The sequence below is a fragment of the Prunus dulcis genome, chromosome 8 (genome assembly GCF_902201215.1).
Source record: "Prunus dulcis chromosome 8, ALMONDv2, whole genome shotgun sequence".
NCBI classification, from domain to species: Eukaryota; Viridiplantae; Streptophyta; class Magnoliopsida; order Rosales; family Rosaceae; genus Prunus; species Prunus dulcis.
Window position 1 is genome coordinate 281121 of NC_047657.1, and position 13927 is coordinate 295047.

General features: G+C 40.1%; 3 protein-coding genes across 4 annotated transcripts; 1 reads left to right on the forward strand and 2 right to left on the reverse strand.

The window, feature by feature from the left end:
* Positions 1–96: 96 nt before the first annotated feature.
* LOC117638875 (plant intracellular Ras-group-related LRR protein 1-like) lies at positions 97–2507 on the reverse strand. Its single transcript, XM_034374033.1, has 3 exons — positions 1412–2507; positions 1158–1324; positions 97–1014 (listed from the first exon to the last, which is right to left on the reverse strand). Exons 1-3 carry the CDS (start codon positions 2204–2206, stop codon positions 381–383), a joined length of 1596 nt encoding a protein of 531 aa, XP_034229924.1. The 5' UTR covers positions 2207–2507; the 3' UTR covers positions 97–380.
* Positions 2508–4419: 1912 nt separating this feature from the next.
* Positions 4420–5544, forward strand: LOC117637252 (probable carboxylesterase 18). The gene has a single exon (XM_034372096.1). It carries the CDS (start codon positions 4455–4457, stop codon positions 5454–5456), a length of 1002 nt encoding a protein of 333 aa, XP_034227987.1. The 5' UTR covers positions 4420–4454; the 3' UTR covers positions 5457–5544.
* Positions 5545–6495: 951 nt separating this feature from the next.
* Positions 6496–13486, reverse strand: LOC117637253 (eukaryotic translation initiation factor 2D). 2 transcript variants are annotated; one of them, XM_034372098.1, is made up of 9 exons: positions 13245–13486; positions 12364–12475; positions 10755–10945; positions 10537–10631; positions 10021–10449; positions 9789–9897; positions 8167–8812; positions 7561–7695; positions 6496–6822 (listed from the first exon to the last, which is right to left on the reverse strand). In XM_034372098.1, the coding sequence occupies exons 1-8, from the start codon at positions 13377–13379 to the stop codon at positions 7574–7576; spliced, it is 1839 nt and encodes a 612-aa protein (XP_034227989.1). In that variant the 5' UTR covers positions 13380–13486; the 3' UTR covers positions 6496–6822; positions 7561–7573. The 2 variants fall into 2 exon arrangements, with proteins under 2 accessions (XP_034227989.1, XP_034227990.1); XM_034372099.1 differs by having other exon boundaries at positions 6496–6833; positions 13245–13485.
* Between the last annotated feature and the right edge of the window lie 441 nt (positions 13487–13927).

Below are 13927 nucleotides of genomic sequence, written 5' to 3' on the forward strand. Positions count from 1 at the left end.
TAGGAAGTCAAGAAACTTAAAATATGACTTGGTTATTAGATGACATCATAAGTATCTTGCATAACAAGCATTCAACATTGTTGTATTTCGGGAAAATGCATTACAACTGGTGGCAACATTTGATGCTTCAAATTTAATGAATTTGCTCACTACAGAAAGTTCAACTAAAACTACATAATTATAAAGGACACAAGCTTTTCTACATATTACCATAAAGCAAACCTTAAATCTCACAACTATTGGACTGAAAGAACAAAACTTTATAAGGCTTCCACCTCTTCCAAGCTTGAATGGATACAGGAAATAGAAGTAAAAAGAAAGTGAACAAAAGAAACAGAAAGGAATAGCAAGACAAATTTTTTGCAGCAAATTGCACGAAATCATAGCTGCTGGTCAAGAATAGGGTCTCTAGCAGTTCTTGGAGATCCAATATATTCAGACACACCAGAAACATAATCCTTCAACCAGGAAGTGCTGCGTGTCAACCATCCTGTTTCTTCTCGTTCTTGTACTTGAAGCATGCTCTTCCTTTCTTCTTCCACCAGTATCTCTAACCATCTCTTGGCCATGAAAACCTTGACAGCTTCCACACCTTGTTGAACTACGTCCGGGGGTGGAAGCACAAGAGGGTTCCCGTCCACATTAAGTTTGGTCAAATTGTCCAGGCGGCCAAAAGTATCTGGAAGAGCATGAATCTGATTGTTGCTGAGGTCAAGTTCCTTGAGGTTGGTTAAATCACCGAAAGTGTCGGGCAGCTCTGTGAGATCGGTAAAATTACTGCAGAGATTGAGGATTTGAAGATTGGTCAACCGGCCAAAGGCTAGAGGAAGGCAGCGGAGCTCATTGAAGTGAGCATCCAAGTAGCGCAAGGACCTCAACTCACAGACAGAGGTGGGAAGGGAACGTATTTTGTTTAATTGGATAGAAAGCTTCTGTAGATTGACCAACTCAAAACCAATGTTGGTTGGCAAGTATGTGAGGCCGTTGAAGCTCACATCCAACTCCACCAATGACCTAACCACATTTCGCAAAACCAAACTACTAATCATTCCATTTCTCACTCACTCATACACACACACAACTCAGTCTTACTTATTGTTATATTGTAATAATTAAAGAAAAACAAGATACAAGCTTTACAATTTTTTAGAATTTACCTGCATTGACAGATAGAGTCAGGAAGGGCACTTAGCTTGTTCCCATAGGCACTCAGGACCTTCAAATTCTGCAACATCCCGATTGAGTCTGGCAGTGCCTCCAGAAGATTCGAAGACAAATTTAGCTCTTCAAGCTTCTCTAATCCAGCTATTGAATCAGGAATTACCTGTTCAAAATTGATTTTTTTTTTCTCCTTAATTCAATATTAACAAATTAATTAAATCAAATCAAACCAAATGAAATGAAATCTAACCTGGAGTTCATTATTGGAAAGATCGAGCATAAGCAAACCGCGAATCCGGCCAAAGGCCTCGGGCAAGAACCGCAACCGCCGACCGGAGAGGTTGACCCTGTCCAGCTCGGTTCCGGATGCCTCCTGTAGAATCCCAACCACCTCCTCATGGACTCGGTCGCTGGTGAAACCCTCCTCCTCCACCTTGTCATCTTCGACGACGACGCCGGCCTCGGCCGACTCGTAAATCTTGACGAGCCTCTGCTCGGCGTCCTTGAGAAGCTTCTCGTAGGCGGAGTGCAACTCATCCAGCTGCACAATCGCCTTGTAGCCTTGTTTCTCCTTCTCCGCCGACTCGCGGCACTCCTGCTCTCTCTCCGCAAGGTGGGCCCGCCACTGGAGTCGGTCGACGTCAGCAGGGCGGGGCGAGAGAACGAGCTCCTCTAGCTTCTTTGCCAAATCGGAATCGACGGCGGCGAGCCTGGCCTTGGAAACGTCGACGGCCTCGTGGTCGGGGCGGTCGCCGAGGGTTTTGAGAACGGAGCGGGTCTGGGAGACGTCGGAGATGGCCCGGGTCATGGAGGCGAGGACCTTGGGGTCGGACAAGTGAGGCATGTGGTCAACGATCGTGGTTTGAGAGGAGGAGGAGGATGGATCGGTGGAGGATTTGGATGGTGGTTGTGGGTGGGCGTCGATGTGGATGGAATGGAGGTCAGAGGCGATGGGGGTGGTGGGTGCGGTGTGCTTGGTCCCCAAGGAGGGGAGGCGGTTCATGACGTAGGAGAGGATGGGGAAGTTGGACGGGTTGGGATCCATTTGGGTCGTGTCGGAGGAGGAGAAAGTTGAGTGGATTGATTGATTGAGTTTGAGAAACACAGAGACACAGAGCGAGAGTGGTGAGGAGGAGAGGAGAGTTGAGAGTTGTGAAGAATGAAAATGGGATGACTAATTAACGTCGTTTCGTTTGTGAAGAAGGTGTGCCCGTTTTTGGATATGGTTTTTTGAGGGCGTAGATAACGGAATGAATGACGGACTTGACGAGGTCAGGTTTGAATTTGAGAAGCTCATCGTGGGGTGGGGAGGAGAGAGAGACTGTACTGGAGTATGAATATAAAATTAGATTACAAGTGTCCAAAATGAAAATCTCATCGTGGCTTTTGCTCATACAGACTCGTGTCCAAGGGCTGATCCACGTTAAGGCTACAGCGGACTCCAGCCCAGTGATGAGTATTGAGAAAATGAAATTAGGCTTAATTGTATAACTCTATCCAGGCAAATCAAAATAGTAGCCCACCCCTATGTAAAGAAATCACCACAGACAGATACCATCTAGACAGCCCAACGTGAGCATCCTTATTAAAAATTCATACAGCCTCAACCACTACTTAGACCTGTTTATACCCGAAACAACCATCAATGAGAGCCTGACACATGGACAGACTGGGCATCGGCAGGAGAGCCCTCGGCACCCACATTTGCCGATCTCACAGTCAAAACCCCAATCACCCACCGGACACGTGGCGCATCCAAAATGAATATCTACAGCCCCACATCGAAATTCCACACAATTTGCACACTTCCCAAAATCTATAAAAGGAGCGCAATTCTTCAAAATGGAGGTAATCTGAACTCTCGACATATTGCCCATAGACCTATTCAGTTCGCTTACTAAATTCGTACTTACTTAAGCATTGGATAGATTTCGGTCGGTACCACACTGGTGCCCTAGGTCTTACCGAGTGGATACTCTTCTTGCAGGATCCACCTCCGCGAGGCCTAGCAAAATCCGAAGGCCTAGACATCACTAAGTTGAGCCCAAAAGTGTTGAACCACTTTTTCGCATCAACAAGAAATATCGGAACGAAACTTTTGTCAGGATAGACCTATTCCAATGAATTCTTTGTCTAGATAGACCTATTCCCTTCATATCATTAAAAATAAAAATTAAAAAAGACCAATTCCGACAAGTTTTACTTACATGATTTGACATTCTTATTATTTTATTTTGAGACGGATAATGCTTCCCTCCTTGCCCATAAGAAGGAATTTCTCCTTACCTATTAACGTGGCTCAACCACAATCTGACACATGTCTCTCTTTCTATGATTAATTAAAATGAAAAATAAATACACCTTTGAAAATAATAATAATAATAAAGAACAAGTGTGAGTTTGTGGTTGCATTATTAGTAGGTAAGGAGGAGTTGCTCTTATGGACAATGAGAGAAGCATTATCATTTTGAAGCTATCTGAAGCTTGGCACAGTAAAAGGCATAGAGAAAAAAGATAATCTGACATGTATGTAAAAATGATTCATAAAAAACATAAAAAAGAAAATCCCATGCGTTGTAGTCTTCAAATTTTGAAGCCAAGCATGGCCATGAGACTGAGAATCGTTGCACAAGCAACGGCAAGGCGGCCTCTCTCTTTCATGATCACCTGGAACAAGTAGATTGCGACATCAGCGGTGATGAGCTTCCCTCGTCGAACCAAAACCCGACGACGATTGCCGGCAAATGTTAGCAGCACAAGCACTGTGATCCACGCCATCATGGTCGCCCGTGCCGTGATCACAACCAATGCTAGTACCATCAACGCTCCCAGAACTGGGAGTAAGAGGACTGTGATGTGGTCGTTGTAGAACAGGAGGACCCACAGAGATGCCAAGAAAGACAGAAAGAACGTCGTGGACAAAATCATGGCTGAGGCTGAGGCTGAGGCTGGGGGATGGGTGAAAACGAAGGAAGGATCGATCACCAGGATGGCTGAGGCTGATTGTGTTGGGGTTGGTTTTTAGTTGTGTTAATTATTTTAGTTGAATTGGAAATAATGAAGGATGTGCGCGCACATGGGTGGGTTGGCAATGGGCCAATGGCATGGCAGATGAACCTACCAACCAAACCAACCAAGCTCAATCACATTATAGCGTCCGTTGAGCCAACTTAATGGTGGTGGACCTTAATTTGCCAGCGGCCCCTGTATATGTGTGTGTATATATATATATATACACAATTCATTCATTGCTTTGCTTCAGTCAGAGCTGGAGACAGACGCATACAGAAGAAATGGACCAAAACCAAAAGCAGCTAGCCTCCCCACATCTTTCATGGAGCCTCCGCCTCTTCCTGTCCTCCTTTTCCTTCGCCGTAGACGTCTCTCGCCGCTCAAACGGCACTCTCAACCGTTGTTTCATCAACCTCCTGGACTTCAAATCCCCTCCTCTAACCAAACCTCACAAAAACCTCAAAAGCTCTGACGTCATCGTCGACTCGTCCCGCAACCTCTGGTTCCGCCTCTACACTCCCACCGCCTCCGCATCCGCCACCACCCTTCCCGTCATCGTCTTCTTCCACGGCGGAGGGTTTGCGTTCATGGCCGCCAACTCAAAACCTTACGACGACTTCTGCCAGAAACTCGCTCGCGAACTCCCAGCCGTCGTGGTCTCCGTCAACTACCGCCTCACTCCTGAGCATCGGTATCCGTGCCAATACGACGACGCACACGACGTCTTGAAATTCATGGAGAACGACGGCCACTACTTCGAGGGCGCGAATCTCAAACAATGCTTTCTCGCGGGAGACAGCGCGGGTGGAAACATAGCGCACCACGTGGCGCTCAGATATAGCGGACACGTGTTCCAGAATCTGAAGGTTGTTGGGATCTTGTCGATCCAGCCGTTTTTCGGAGGAGAGGAACGGACGGAACCCGAAAGGAGGCTGGTGGGAGTGCCGATAGTGAATTTGGAGCGGACGGACTGGATGTGGAGGGCGTTTTTGCCGGACGCGTCGGATCGGGATCACCCGGCGGCGAACGTGTTCGGACCCAAATCGGAGGATATATCGGGGTCGGATTATCCGGCGACGATTGTGTTCGTGGGAGGATTTGATCCGCTGCAAGAGTGGCAGAAGAGATACTACGAGGGGTTGAAGAAAAGCGGGAAAGAAGCTGAGCTGGTGTATTATCCGAACGCCATTCATACTTTCTATTGTCATCCGGAGTTAGAAGATCGTGCTGCTTTTTTTAACAAAGTCAAAGATTTCGTGCAATTGCAAATAGCTCTCTCATAGAAAACCTTTCATCTCATTGGCGGTCTGTAAAAGCCTTTCTCTCATTCACGTCACGTAATAAAAAAGACAGACACGTAACTATGGTTAAGGATAGTCTCACAGACGAAGCTTTTCTCCACAAGTAATGGCACAACACCTGACAGGCATGCTCGATGTGCACACACGAGAGATATATGAGATTAGCAAATATTATAGCTCTCTTAAGCCCAATTTGAGATTGCTGTCACTTTTAAAAAAAATTATTTCTATTGTGCTTTAAAAATAATTAACTATAAAGTAAAGCAGCTCCATATTTGATAAATAATATTTTTAAAGTGCTGTTAATACAAAAAACAGTGTCAAAACTGTTTGGTAAATTTTAATATAAAATTATTATAACTGTGAATAATGACTAAAATAGATATGATGTTAAAAGTATTATGTATTAATTATGTGGTGGTAGTGGTAGTGATGGAGTGGAGGTAGTGGTTGTGATGAAGGTGGAGTTGGTGGTTGTGGTGGTGGTGGTGGTGGGGATGGCGATTGTGGAGGTGGTGGTGGTGGTGGTAGTGGTAACATGATGGTGGTTGTCGTGTTGGTTGTGGAGGTGGTAGTGGATGTGGAGGTTTTGGAGGAGGTGGTTGTGGTGGTTGTGGAGGTGGTAGTGGATGGGGAGGTTTTGGAGGAGGAGAAGGTGGTAGTGGTGGTGGTGGAGGTAGTGGTTGTGGTGGTGGTGGTGGTGGCGGCGGAGGATGAGGAGGAGAAGGATGTGGTGGTGGTGGTGGTAGAGGTAGTGAATGTAGTGGTGCAAGTTGTGGAGTTGGATGTGGAGGTGAAGGTGGTGTCAATTTTTAAAATGAATTATGATATTTTGGAAATTAAAAAAATTCCTTAAAAATTCATCTCTGCTTCTTTTGAAAGCAACTTTGAAAAGCAACCCAGACCTGCTTTTAAAAGCTGTTGTCAAAAGGTTACTATTTTTAAAATAATCGTGATATTTTATTTTTACCGAACACCTTAAAGTGCTTAACTTTAAAGTGAATCAAATTTTTAGCCAAAAAAAAAAAGCAATCCCAAACAGGGCCTTAATAGAACATTATATACAACTACATGGGTCTGTTGAAACGCTATAATTATTAAGCTAAAAATACAAATATTGCATAATTTCCCCCAAAAAAAAAAAAAAAAAAAAGATAAAAAAAACTCAGATATTGCATTGAAAATTCAGCTCCGTACTCTCCAAATCCAAGTTCAATAAATAAAGCCCTCTGGTTCTCATATATGGGTTCGTTGTATCAAGCACTGCTATTGTGCACTTCGCTTCCACCACAACAATCAACAACGCCATCACTTCCAATCTGAAATCACCTCCTTTTCACAATATGACCTGTCAGAAAACTGTAATATTTCACATCCAACAATACTTGAGTACATGTATCTTTACGTTTCTTGGGTTCTTTTCAGGGGGGAAAAAACTACAATTTTCATAAAGGAATTAACTATTTACAACTCAATGAAAATTGGATAATAAATCACATCCATAAATCACAAAAATGCAGTGGCCGGCCGGTCAACTGTATTATTTGTTGGAAGTTAAATATCAACAGTAACGGGATCTATCAATAGACATATCGACAAAATATCAATCTCAAGAAAACCTTAGACGGAAATTTTGAATCAAATGTATTAACACTACTGGAAAAAAAGTATCGAGGATATTATAGGTCTTTAATACTGTTCGGACACAAGTCATTACATGATTGTTGATATAAATGCTGAAACACAAGTCATTACATGATTTTCCTTTTATGTCAATCTAACAACAGGACTAATATTGTTCATCATGACCGTAGTAGTGCTGGGAAGTTTTTTTTTTTTCCCACCTAAAGTAATAGTAGTTATCTCTGTATTAGCTATTCTTAAAAGAAAGTTACCCTAAGAATAATATAAATGAGAGACAAAGCACCTATCAGTTTATTGAAAAACTAAAATAATAGATAGCTGGCCAGTACCAATATGTCTGTCATAAGACAGTATGATATGGCTACTTGTCCTAGTCAAATTAATAAGAATAATTTACCCTATGCTGCTCTTACTACCATCAAGAAGAATCAAGTATACCAACCTTTCTCAACCACTCATCTCCTGGTTTTATCAAGAACCTCAATGAATCTCTTTGGGATCCCATATTGTTCAATCATATGCTTTGCCAGATCATCAATCACACCACCTTGAACCACAACCTCATGCCCTTTCTTACCTGAAAAGAGAAATATGAATGTATGTTCATAAGAAAACCTAGGAAGGGATCCTCAAGAAGCCACAATAAGTACTATTCCCAGACAACCAAACTTGCAAGATGCATTTCGTACTATCGGAGAAATTGTATCATCATACAATAAACAAGAAGAAACAACATTTACATGACTAATAGGAGCACTAATATTCGAACCCCACACCACCCAAAAAAAAAAGAAAGAGAACCACAGTCTTACTTGGTATGGGGAACACAGGACCATCATGTTTTCAAATATAGAAAAACAAAAAATAATCACCTCTGCTTATCATCAACAAAAGACAAATAGAAAGGCAGAAATGTAATATTACCTACTGAAAACTTTCCACACAGACATTAATTTTTCTAATAAATGGCTACATAAACATTCCAAGTCATGAAGAGAAAAAGTTACGACCCAACAGACATTCATTCAGGGACAATGGAGCACTGCACCTGGTAGTTCAGCCACTGTTGTGCTGCAAGCAAACTTCTTCTGTAGCTCTGATGCCAAAGCTTCAGGGTCCACCAAAAAAGTTTCCAGTCCTGACAATTTGGTTACTTTCTTATTACCTTGCCGCCTTTCTGTCATTATTTGTATTGTTTTCAAACCACCTTTACGAACAACCGACTCACTTCCCCTCGTCACAACGTGATGGGCTTGCATCCGGTTTACAAATGCTGCTCCTAAATCCCTCTTATGAATTTCCGTTGGGTACATTGTACCTTTTTTTATGGCTCCTTTAAACAGTGCATCACATAATATTGGATCCAAAACCACAATGGATTTATCTGTCTGCTTAACCAAGTTTTCTTTTTCAACATATGTAAAGACAATATCAGTGGCCTCTGAAGCACTGTAAAGTTTTCCTGTGTCAGCCCCTACAGAAGCTAATATGGGATTTACGTGTACACTTGGTTTATAGACCTCGACCACTTCAAGCATTTTGAGTGACCGACTTTCACTGATGGTAGGAACACCAGTTTGAAAAGTTTTCTCCACTTGCCGTTTCTCTGGCTTGAAAGATGAGTAATCTGGATGCTTGCGGTTAACGGATAATAATATGGACTCCTTTTTATATTTATCTTCTTTCACTGTAATCTGCGCATGTTTTGAAGCCAACATAGCATGAGCAACGAGAATAAAGATTCATCTAAAAAAACTTAACTGTAAAAAGGCATAACAGTTACAAGAACATCAAAATTCAATCACCTGTCTCTGTTAAACTTCTCTACTTAATCAAGGTTATCACCCCCTTTCAGAAACATACCAGAGATTTCTTAACAAGCTAAGCATAAATATCAACAAGACTCAAAAGTCACAACTCAGTACTGCTACCAAAATACAACTTGCCATCTACGCATAAATTCACAGAAAAGGTGCCCATGAACCACTATTCTCCAGTTATAGATCGCTAAACTAAAATGAAGAAAATCATGCCTTCTTTTTTTATCAGCAGAATGGAAAACTAAAGACAACAAAATTGAAAGACAAGTCATCAAACGAAGAAATACACTGCTGAAACCAATAAAGGAAGACCATATGACTGATCTTGGAATTAAAGTTTTTTTTTTTTTTTTTTTTTGCTCACTGTATACTTCTTTTTCATAATGCTCGTAGAAACTTAGGATAAAATCTTTTTAGTCTCTCTTCCAAGTTCCAAAGCAATCCTATTAACATAGCTGAGACCAATAATGCCACTCATAACTCTCAAAAATCAATTTAACTTGACACATAAGAATACCTCTGAAAACATTTAAACTTAATTCTTCACGTATGCCCTGAATATAATAAAGCACAACCATAAATTTACTAGAATACAGATTTATAACTATAAATAAGTACTGTTACAACTTTGTCCGTGCTTGCTAAAGAGTAAGACTCACAACTTAATTCAGCATCCTATTCATTACTATCACTTGGTGCTCTTACTACAAGACCACTTAGAAGTTTAGAACTCATTGCAAAATCAAGAAAACTAGAGGATATCCAATAAGATACGAGCTCCCAAAATGACAAGGTTAAAGCACTAAAAGGGTTCTTTTTCAAGAAGAAGAAAATGAAAAGCTGTACGCACCAATCCCGTAGAAGATTTAGCTTGTAACCACTTCGATAATTTTTTGTATGATGATTTCTTGATGTCTAGTGTGATCCCGGAAGGCCTACAAGGCAAAACATGGTTTGACCTGTAGAAAACAAAAAACAAAAAACAAGTGAAGGAAATTTTATAAATCAAATGTTTACACCACAGAGAGAGAGAGAGAGAGAGAGAGAGATCATGTGGAACAAATATAATATATTTATCATACCAAAGTGTGCTTCCAGGCATGGGAAGGTCTTTATCCTTAACAGTTGTATGCAGCGCTTGCAAAAGGCATTTTTCTAAAAGCGTGTCTACATCCTCAGTGGAAAGAGGATGTTGATCCTCCCCAATCGACTGATCAGCAGAGCCATCATCTGTTACCTTCAGATCGTCTACATGTGCAGCTATTTCTTCAGCAATCTCATTCCCAGAATTGGTCTGTGCCACCGAAGCAGAACTAGGTTCAGAGAGCACATCAGCAACATCAACAGATTGCCCATTTTCCTTATCACTGATGCCATTCTGTTGATCATTTGAACTATAATTTGCACCAGAGTATGAATCAGAAACTTGCAATGATGACAAGGTAGGATCCTCAAACACAACATCTTCAAAAAAGCCCGCATTTGGCACATAAGGACACTCTACTGACTCCCTGGAAAAAGATCCCACAAAAAATGTTATTATACAAAATTTCCAATTATTGATCAATCTCTATGTCCGTTTCTCCACAGATACCTACCAAAGTAAGTCATGGTAATAGTGCATAATCTTTAAGGCCTTTCCTCGTAAGCCAGCTTTTGCTGCTTCAGTACTGCTCATAGTGGTAGTCCCCACCTGTAGTGAAATTGACAAATAAGAAGAATATGCCCTAATTTTAATTTAAATAAATAAATGAACTGAAGGTTTGTCCTGGTAATCCTAAATGCATTAGCATATACTTATTAAAAAGAGCCTTACAGCAATTGGAGCTGGATTTCCTGGAACTTTTACTGCCCATGCTTCCCCTGCTATAAATGAAGGTAGACCTTCAGCAGGTATGCTGATACCAGGGAACATCAAATCCGCCCCTCCAATGATATATCGAGAAACCTCACCCCCTTTCAGCACGAAAGAAGGCAAGAGATCAGGGACCTTCCAGAGCGCATAAACTGAAATGGAAAACCATCAAGCAAACAAAAATTGTGATTATGTTGCACATATGCTCTGACTAGCATATTTTGCATGATTGACCACATTCTACCAGAGAGACTTCTTCAACTTTTTATTGACCCAAATTAGGAAGTGAACAACCAAGTCCTATGTTTCTTCAGCTTTGTATATTCTTTTATAGAGATTATTAAATAATTTAAATTGCTTTACTTATAGTTTGGCGTCACTCTTATTCCAAACCAAATTAGGGGCCAAACTTCTCGGCAATTTTCATTTATTTCCTTTCTGAGTTATCCGTAGTAGTGTGCATGTGCAGTGTGTTCTAAAAAATTTTAAGATACAAATCCACTTAACATTAATTTAGGATCATGCCTCAACACTATTGTGAGAAAACATTGCACTATAGAAAGATTGTACACTCACATGGTAACCTTTCAAACATAACTTCTACAACTTATAACACAACGTAACCCAATCAAAAAAACACTTAAACAAGCCAAACCAGTTCCAAAGAGAAATAAATACAGTTATTTAAATAAGAAGAATTAATTACACTTCGGAACTTCAATAGATTAGTTAATTTAACGTGTTCAGTTCGTAACTAAATCTTTCACTAACAGGAAACAGGAACTCAAGTAGTCATGTGACAGCATGAAAATTAGTTCACATTATAATTTGTTTCAAAAAAGTTTCTCCATATAGCAACCAAATTGCGCATCATGAAATGCAGGAAATTTAGATTTTAAAACTAATAATAAGAATATATATATATATATATATATATATATATATATATATATACAGAGAGCTTCCATTGAGGACGCCCTTGTAGGGCTCACTTCGCATCACTAATCCAAACCGTCTATTTTTTAGATAATCATTCAAAGATCATCTCTACAAAAAATCACTTGAATTTGATATCATTTGAACATTCAATTGAGTTATTGAAATTTTAGTACTTTCTTGAAGCACCGTGTTCATTGATTTTGTAGGACACGATTGGATTTCGAAACGGTTTTCAATTTGTCTAATTTTTTGCAGGGATGATCTATGAATGTAGACTTAAAAAATAGATGGTTTGGATCTTTGAAAAAAATTCGTAGGGGACCCTAAAGGGTGTCCCTCATTCGAAGGGGACTGTGTGTATGTATATGTATATATATTAGTAGACATTATTTGTTTGATTAGGCTCTCTTTCGAGAATTATCATAGCAATCAAAGTAGTGTCTTTGATACACATACTCCTCTCAAACAGAAAGTTAAAATTATCGTCTTCATACTTCTTGGTGTCATGCTAGCATCAACCTCATTCAAAAGAACTACCTAGTCAAGTGTCGCACATACTAGAAAAATATAGTAAGGCTAAAAACCAAACTAAACATTAAGGAAAGAATATTTGAAAAAGATTGCGTGATACCTGTGGGAAAAATGTCTGTGCCACGCCCATCAATATCAAAGAAGATAGGAAAGCCTCCCTCTACACCATATACATGGACTCGATTTTGAAATTTTGCAACTGCTATCTCCACCTAGAAGATTAATTTCATAAAAAGGTGCAGTTGTCAGTAATGAAGCTATTTTATCCAAAATAAATCTAATATCAAAACTTCCCCACACTTATTTCTTTTGTAATTCGTACTGGATGTTTCATTATCAACTCACTAACTTAAGAATAATTGCATTCTGGTTATTAGTACAATCACTCACTGCAATTGGCAATAACTAGGTGCAAAATTTTAGTAAGAATGCAGTAATTTGAACTCAGGGCACCAGTACAAATGACAACCAAAACAATGGAAAAAGAAGTCTACTAAACCCACAACTAGAATAGGATTAGGCTAATTTTGAAAATCGAAATGCATACCAAAGTGCATTTCGTGAAAATTTTAAAATTCAAAACTAGAATAGGATTAGGCCAATACTAACATTCTGGTAAACAAGGGAAATGGCTCCCATCTAAAATGCTACACTACTACATGGGATAAATAAATAAATCCTACTAATCCGAACAGGAATAATAGATTATCCAAACTCATCATAAGTGTTTAAGATTAAACAAAAACCTTAACCCGCTTTCAACTACGCTTAAAAAACAAACCCAGAATTCATTTACCAATCATTGGAAGTATTCAAATTTTTCGAAAGTAACAAGATATATACATCAAGGCAGCACTAAAACTCGAGGAAGCAGAAAAACCCAGAAACCTACTGAACCCATTTCGAAACGAGAAATGCCAAGCAATCCCATTACCCAATTAATGGAGAAACAACATACAAAATCTTGAATTGAAAGACGACCTTGGGAGGGAGTAAAGAATCGATATCGGACTCAGAAGCTCTGGGAAATTTGTTTTTGAGGCTTCTCTTAAGCTTCTTCCTATCAGCCCCTGACAGTCTCTGGTGCGACCTTGCTTCCACTGCCTTCTTGAACATCTTTGTTTCTCAGTTCTTTCTTTTCTGAGAGTGCGTTTTCACATTTCAGGCATGTGTTTGTGTTTGCGCTGTTTAGACAGAGTAGAAGGTTCTGGGCAAAAACTGCTAGGGCGGTGCGGTTAGCCCTTGGGCTTAAAAACATATAGTAAGGGGCTGTTAAATGCACCCAATAATTCGATCACTGCACCGGCCCGAAAATATACCCAAACTCTGTTTGGGCAAACACCTAATACGAGTTAAACCCAAAACCAAATGTGGGTTTGTGTATAAAACGTGGACAGGCCTTATCTAATAAGTACGAGTCATTTTATAACGAGGACTTTATCTAAGGTAATTAGATGATGTCCTATCTTTTTCATTTGTTCAAACTAACTAATTTAATTCAATGGCTAACTAATTTAATTCAATAATTAAGAGATAAGATCTCATATGAGGTTGTGCTAGCCGCACAATTGTGGTTGGGCTAACTCAGCGTCAAACTTGCTTATCAAAATTTGTGTCATTTGCGCAAGCAGTCTAATGTGATACTGTGATTCTTGGGTTTGTGA

Bases quoted from the DNA above. Each gene is read 5' to 3' on its own strand.
- LOC117638875 (XM_034374033.1), bottom strand. From the start codon at position 2,206: ATGGATCCCAACCCGTCCAACTTCCCCATCCTCTCCTACGTCATGAAC. The intron at 1,325-1,411 runs GTTAGATTTCAT...AATTTTGAACAG, and splicing joins TTTCCAATAATGAACTCCAG to GTAATTCCTGATTCAATAGC. The intron at 1,015-1,157 runs GTAAATTCTAAA...AAATGTGGTTAG, and splicing joins GACTCTATCTGTCAATGCAG to GTCATTGGTGGAGTTGGATG.
- LOC117637252 (XM_034372096.1), top strand. From the start codon at position 4,455: ATGGACCAAAACCAAAAGCAGCTAGCCTCCCCACATCTTTCATGGAGC.
- LOC117637253 (XM_034372098.1), bottom strand. From the start codon at position 13,379: ATGTTCAAGAAGGCAGTGGAAGCAAGGTCGCACCAGAGACTGTCAGGG. The intron at 12,476-13,244 runs GTCGTCTTTCAA...TTAATCTTCTAG, and splicing joins ATTCTTTACTCCCTCCCAAG to GTGGAGATAGCAGTTGCAAA. The intron at 8,813-9,788 runs GTGCGTACAGCT...AAACATGCGCAG, and splicing joins CTAAATCTTCTACGGGATTG to ATTACAGTGAAAGAAGATAA.